We start from the raw sequence: 7,298 nt of genomic DNA on the forward strand, positions 1-7,298 counted from the left end.
TAAAAGAGCTTCGAATAAAGGGGGAAGGGTACAGGGAAGGATGGCAATAGCATTGGACAGATGTCTTCTCAGAGCCCATGGCCAAGAGGTGTTTAGTATTCTAGGCCTCACAGCTTTGTCCCAGTAAGCTTGGAGCCAACACCACCCCCTCACCCAAAACACCCAGGAACACTGGCTCTGCTCCAGGGGTAATAAACACAGGCAATCCATCCAATGAGAAACACAGACATACTGCTTCTCTAAGGATCCACACAAGCCTACCAGAATAGAAGAAAGAGAACCAAGACCCCACCCCCAAAAACTATTTCTGGGTCACCGGAGGATTAAAAACCCCAAGATCCTATTACTTAGTGATAAAAACAAAAAAGTACAGATAAATGCTATACCATGACATGCTCTGAACACATGCTATCATGCTATCCAAAAGAGACAGTTACAAAGGACTATGTTATTGTATGATTCTACTTGTTTCAGAATAGTTCAATTCAGACAAATTAGTAGGTTGCCAGGAGCTGGAAAGGGATGAAGGAATGGGGGAGGTGTTAAAAGCTATAAAGGGTTCTATGATATTAAAACATTATAAACTGGTGACAGAAGTACAATTCTATGCCTATTTTGAAAGCCACTGAATTGTACACTTTTTATTTTGGTTATTTTAGACAGGGTCTCAACACCCTTAGCTTAGGCTAGCCTCAAAGTTTTAGCAATCTTCTTGCCTCAACCTCCCAAATGATGGGACTGCACTCATGAGCCATCACAGCAGAAAATTGTGCACCTGAGTTTCATCACAATAAACAAACACAAAACCACCAAAGAACTTATAACATCTCCCAAGAAAAAAGAAGTGCAACACTTGCTGAAACATCACAGCACATCTTCTAAAAGATAACGTTCTAGATTGGCAGTAGTGGTATAGGAGGCCCTTAGGCCCAGCACTCAAGAGGAAGAGGCAGGCAGTTCTCTGAGTTCAAAGGCCAGCCTGGTCTACAGAGTAAGTTCAAGGACCACCAGGACCATTACATAGAGAAACCCTGATCTATCCCCAGAGCCAATGGGTCCCACATAAAAACCCCATAAAGGGCGAGAAGAATGTAAAACAGAAGATTAAAGATGAGACTACACCTTTCTTCAGGGCAATGAGTCCACTCTCCTTGCCTCTGCCCATTTAATAGGTAGAAAAACCAAGACCTAAGCAGTGTGGGGTATGATGATGCACAGCTTTAAACCTGGGACTCAACAGTCAGAGGCAGGTCAGATTTCTGAGTTCTGAAGCCAGTCTGGTCTACAGAGTGAGTTCCAAGACAGACAGAGCTACAAGAAACAAACAAACTAACTAACTAACTAACTCCAGAAACAAAAGACCTGGAAAAGAAAACTGCCCAAAGACCACACAAAAGTTTAGTATAAAAAAAGGACTCAAATCCATGTTGCCAGGGCAGGGACTATATCCTTACCAGCCAACTACCCAATTCCAGATGGGCAAGCTTCTAGATGCCAAGAGACTGATGGAAAAGCCACTTGAGAAGATTATCCTGGGGCAAATTACTCATCCTGAGCAAAAAGAACTAGCCAAGGTGGGCAAGGCTAGATGTTTACACTCTATTAACCTTCATGAATTTTGCCCTAAATGAGAATTCTACAATCATAAAACAGTTCAACAGTTAACACGAGTTTGAACTCCAGCCTGCCCAGCTCCAAATCACAAATTTTTTCCACATATAACTGTGGAACTTGATAGCTGGCTACAACACTGCCACACATCATCCTTAAGCCTTAAACCAAAAAGGCTTTGACTTGCACATCAAATCTGGTAAAGAAGCAAGATGGAAAGAGAAAGAATCCAGCTCCTCTTCAAAACATAACCACTATTCACTATCAAGTTCAGGAATACAGGCTTCGAAATCCCTTAAACCCAAAGCTAACTGACAAGTGACACATTAGCGAGAGTAAAGGAAAGTCAGGTGCAGAGAACAGAAGCTGTAATAGTTCACTCTGCAAAGCGTGATGGACTGAGAGGTAGAACCCAGACACATTGACTGTACTGCTAAACCTAGCATCTTCCACCATCTCAGCATGTTTGCCCCTTTCTCCAAGATCTCAATGAATTCTCCTGGCTTAGGAAGCTTATAAACCATTGTTTTCAGTGGCTAGGCTCTCAGTAAGGTGACCATGCCTGAAAAAGGAACCTTATGACATCATTTCTCCAGGACTCCAACCCAAGGTACCTAAAGGAAACACGAGTACATATTCGTAGGACTGGAACCAGAGTTACCATTCAGATTAATCATCTAATCATCATCCTTTGTCAGTACTGAAATAGCCTCTAGGTTATAAACATCTGCAACAGCTGTTGACCAAGACTGGAGTAGCAGGACCAATATCCCTTCTTCTCATCCTCAAAAGGCCAGGTGAAGCAGGGAGACTAGGAGTAGCTCCTCTTTCCCTTTGTGCCCACAGTAGAAAGCCTCTCCCAGTCACAGGGAAGAAGAGCAGGTTTCATGAGTCCGTCAGATTTCCAAGTTCTTATGAAGACAAATATAAGGGCAGAACTGCAAGGAATATATATATATATGTATATATGTGTATATATATATATATATATATATATATATATATATATATATATATGAATGTGGCCTTTTGCATCTCCAACAACAACATACCTTCTCTTTCCTCTGTAAGGGGTAAAGAGACTTTACAAGAACCAGGGATTCATAACTCCTGGACCCAGTAGACAGTGGTTGTGTGCACACCTGTAATCCCAGCATTTGGGTAGCAGAGTACAAGGCCAGACTGGTCTACAGAACAAGTTCCAGGAAATGGAAGGATACACAGAGAAACCTTGTCTTGAAGAAAAATAAAACGAAAAACAAAACAATAACTCCTGGACCTGACATCTCTGAAGCAGATGATATGTTCTACCAGAAATGACAGAAAATGAACAAGAACGGTGGATGTGAGACTGCAAAATAGGAATTTTTCAGATAAAAGGAAATGGAACGTAAGAGAAATTTCCAGAAGTGGGAAGCATCAACGGAAATAGGGTCAAGGGATGCCTCAGGACCTGACAGCCTTCTTGGTTCTGACCTGAGGGTAAAAGTGTTATGACCAGAACACCCAGGTCCTCTGTCCAAAGAAGGAAGCCTCTGGCCATATTGACGATGACTTCATGTCCTCTCCCTGGTGAGAAAGAATCACCTGGTGTGGTGGGAGGCAAGCTGCATGCCTAAGCAAGGACTCAGGCTTCAGTCCCCAAGGCAAAAGAATCTCTTGTCCCTGAGGAAGATGGAAAGAGGCCGAAACTATTTTCCTCATTATTGTATCCTTCCCATGTCTCTGAGGTTCAAATCAACCCCAAAGAGACTTATGTTCCTAAAAGCCTCCTATGAAGAGGGTACTTCATAGTTGTCTTAGATGACAACCCCAAAAGATTCAGGCCTCAGATCCTAAGGTGTAGAACAATCTCTCAAACGACTAATGTGATGTTGAGACTAAGACGCCATTCCTCAGGAAACCTATGATCAGGCCCCACTCAGTCCTGGTGGGAAACGTGATCCTGTGTGTGTCTGAAGAACACCTCAAGTTCCATGAGGAGGAACTTCAGCATTACCTCTACAAACAGTCTTTACTTCCACATATGGGGTTCCTGTTCCTAAGGAAAGCCTTATATATCCTTCATAGAACACTCTCAGGCCCTTGAAGGCAGATTTAGAGAGAGACCTCTGACTTTGCCTGAGTCTCCAAACTGCTCATGTCCTGAGGCTGGAGTTTCTGAGGCAGGGATTTCAGGCCAGACTTAAATAGGTGAGAGTTCTCCACAAGAGATGGAGCTCTTCCTGAGAGAGACTAAAGTTTTTTTCCAAGGAACTTAATCTGGGTTTAGTGACTTGAGAGCTCTTTTCCTGTGAGATTAACAGCTCAACCCCTTGGGTATCAGAGAAATACAGATGCGCAGAAAGGGAAAACTGGGATGTTGAATCCCTGAAGTAAATTTCAATAGGTAAGACATATATCCTTAGGGGAATATATGAACTCCCCCCGGAAAGAGCATAGACACCAGCTTGTGACTGAAAGTGTGTCCCGAAGAAGTCCTCTTGCCTGGAACATCAAGTGTGATCCACAATTCTGATTCTAGGTACTGGTTTTGGCCTTTGTCCCTAACCCGTAGAGAATTTTATCTCCCAGACAGAAGTTTCACAACATGTGAAGGGATGCTTTGGAAATCACTATCTAATAAAAGTTATATGGGTATACTCTAAGCCTTCTATTCTACAAGGAGGTCTAGGTCCCCAAACACAGGTTTAGGACTCCTGAGGGGGCTGCAGGCATGGCTGGTGAACAGACTTGTCAACTGCAAAAGAAGAGGGAAGCCCTTCCTATCACATGAAGGGTTTAGGTTTCTTGGGTTTACTTAAACCAAGGACACTCTCTTACTTGAGAGGTCTGAGGACCCCTCTGAGGACACTAACCTTATTTGAGTTCTTTGGAGAGGGAATCTCAGACTTGTCCTAAAGGAAAAAGTCACTGAACCAAGTCCCTTAGAGAGTCCTGAGATCTTCCGAATCTCAGGAAGGGCTCCAACCTACCTATGACTTCTAGGGACTCCCAATGCCAGTCACTTAGATGAGATCTCAGGACCAAGGCTGACAAATAAGCACTGCAAAAGAGCTCCCAGCACTTATCTTGGAAGTACCTTAGCTTACTTACTTAGAGCCCCTAACAGCAAGTCCGGGGGGGGGGGGGGGGGATGAGCATTTCATCACGCCTCCACCACTAGAAAAGAATGCCAAGTCCAGCAACAAGACCTGGGATTCTTGGACGAATCTCAAACATTTCCTTGGGTTCCTTTCTCAGTCTGGTAGACTCACTTGCTGTTTCTGCCAAACAGCCCCTCACCTTCCAGCCCTTACCTGTTCTACAGTGGCGGGATCCATGGCCTCGATTCGTGCTGCAGCAGCTTCATATTCGTCTTCGCTGTTGTAGCCTGCTCCGACCTCTTCACGTTCCGGACTGGCCCCGCCAACTGCGCCAACGCCGGGAGCTTGACGCCGCCGCTTGCTGTGCCCGGGCCCCGAGCAGCAGCCGCCCACGCCCACGGGACCACCCACGCCCACCACCACCCCTGCCGCGCCCACCCCCGCAGTTGTCGCACCAAGAGCGTCACCGGGACCGCCGCCGGGGCCACCAGGGCCCCCACAAGGAGGTGGAGAAGCCTGCTGTGGCCGAGGGCCCGCGACTGCGCCAGGCGGCACGGCTAGTGCCCAACGATGAAGAGCACCAGGCGGCCCCGGTAGCGGTCCCTGAGGTGGTGGTGAAGCCCGGGGACGGGCCCCCACGACGCCGGAGTCACGGTCGCGCTCTCCTCCGCCCACGCCCGTGCCGCCGCCGCCCACGCCTACACCCCCACCGCGCCGAGGCGCTGGGGGCAGCGGCCCGGGCGGCGGCGGTTCGTTGGCCGGGTCGGCGTCGGGAGGTGGCGGCTTCTTTTTGGGGAGAATAGTCATGGCGGCACCGCCAAGTACCCCACAGCAAACCAGACGCGGAGAACGCCGGGAGAGAACCCGGATGAGGGGGCTACTGTTGTGCGCGAGGCACGATGGGAACAGCGAGGCCTGGATAAAGAGATCGGGACACCGGTTCGAGAACCGCAGGCAGTAAGCAAGTCACGCCCAGAGGAGATCCCGAATGTGAAGTTCGATAGGATGGTACAAAGATAGATTTGTCGTAGCCTATTCTCCCTCCAAGTCCAGCCAAGCTTACTGCTACCTTGTTCCGGGATTCAGCTTCTGAGGAAACACAACCAAAACAAGCGCCTCTTCGCCCCGCCCCTCCGCAGGTTCTTGAACTACCGGGTGGGGCCTCCCGGGCTGTGCGCATGCGCAACAAAACACAGCCCCGCCTCCTGCTCGGAAGTACGTGGGCAAAATGCTCGCCGCGGTGACAACTGCAGACACCAGCCAATTGAAGAAGTGCGTAAAGCCTTGACAACACCCACTAGCCAATCCGGGTTGAGCGCTCACTCTCTCGAGTCCTCCGTCTCAGATTTCAAAGTCGGCAGCCTTCGTCCCAGGTTCTTTTCGGTTCTCGTTCTATTTACTTCCCCCGAGGTTCTAACCCACTGGCGTCAGCACTGTGGCTAAACAGAATGGTCTGTCTCGCGCACAGTAAGACTCGTCTCTTCAAGGATCCCATCTGGAACTCAATCACACTCACTGGAAAATATCAACATTCCCAGAGCATATCGTCCCCCGTGGCGTCACTTCCCGTTCCTCCCATCTGCAAACCTGAAAGGGTGGGCCCTACTTCACCCTGGCAACAATCGTCATCTTGCGGTGATTAGTTCAACAATGCTGTCCATCACTTCAGATGGGCCAACCGCTAGACAGACCTGCACCATACCGATAGTTAAGTATTTGGCGGAAAAACACGCCTTCTCTGTCACCTCCGCCCTCTTACCCTCACGTTCACCTCAAGCTTATGTCTATTGCGCAGGCTCGGTACAGGTTTTACACCACCGCCACCACCATTAAAAAAACTTAGTTTACTCAGGAAAGGAGACTATTTACGAACCAAGACTGTCAGCAACTAGTGTCTCCCGGGGTGTTGGCAAAAAATCCTTGCTATTGAGCAGCTTAGACGCTAATACTAGCTTGACCCTTAATGTCTGAGTGTTTGGAATAAGTCAGTTAACATCCAGTCTATTCTCTTATTTCTACTTCTCTATAGATTAACAATAATTTTTCTTTCTTTTATTTTTTCTATTTGTTTGTTTCGAGAAAGGGTTTCTCCGTGTAGCCCTGGCTGTCCTGGAATTCACTCTGGCCTCTAACAAGATCTGCCTACCTCTGCCTCCCGAGTGCTGGGATTAAACCGCTACCCAGCAGTAATAATTTCTGTGTGTTAGAAACTAATGCCAATAAACGACCTGGTTCTGTGCATTGCACATAGTAAGTGCTATATAAATTAGAACCCGTGTAGTGCAGAAGAATCGTGGACTTTGATTCTTTATAAAGAAGACATCAGTTCTAGGCATACGTGGATCATTATGAACTATTAACCTTATACAAATCATTGTCTCTTTTGAGATTACCTAACAAAAGTGCAATATCAAAACCGGTATTATCATCACTCTGGAGGCTCAGGCAGTAGGATCAAGAGCTCAAAGCCAGGAGCTGGAGAAACGGCTCAGAGTAAGATGGCTTAGTCCTCTTCCCAAGGACTCACGTTCAATTCTAGCACCCACGTTGGGGCTCACAACCACGTGTAACTCCAGTCCCAGGGAACTGACACCCTCCACT

General features: G+C 47.3%; 1 protein-coding gene across 18 annotated transcripts in view; it reads right to left on the bottom strand.

Annotated features, from left to right (window-relative positions):
- The window catches only part of Otud5 (OTU deubiquitinase 5), a 33,148-nt gene extending 26,890 nt beyond the window's left edge, over positions 1–6,258 (bottom strand). For 4 of the 18 annotated variants that reach the window (XM_087600265.1, XM_087600263.1, XM_087600262.1 and 1 more), the window contains exons 1-3: positions 5,767–6,258; positions 5,153–5,612; positions 4,911–5,023 (exon numbers count right to left, since the gene is read on the bottom strand). In XM_087600265.1, coding sequence (XP_087456391.1) covers positions 4,911–5,023; positions 5,153–5,612; positions 5,767–5,877 — 684 coding nt within the window. In that variant the 5' untranslated portion in view covers positions 5,878–6,258. Of the gene's footprint in view, positions 1–4,910; positions 5,613–5,766 lie in introns of those variants that run through there. The other 14 variants (XM_087600273.1, XM_087600271.1, XM_087600269.1 and 11 more) reach the window with 7 other exon arrangements.
- Between the last annotated feature and the right edge of the window lie 1,040 nt (positions 6,259–7,298).

Source organism: Rattus norvegicus, chromosome X (assembly GCF_021556685.1).
Source record: "Rattus norvegicus strain SHRSP/BbbUtx chromosome X, alternate assembly SHRSP_T2T, whole genome shotgun sequence".
Taxonomy (NCBI): Eukaryota; Metazoa; Chordata; class Mammalia; order Rodentia; family Muridae; genus Rattus; species Rattus norvegicus.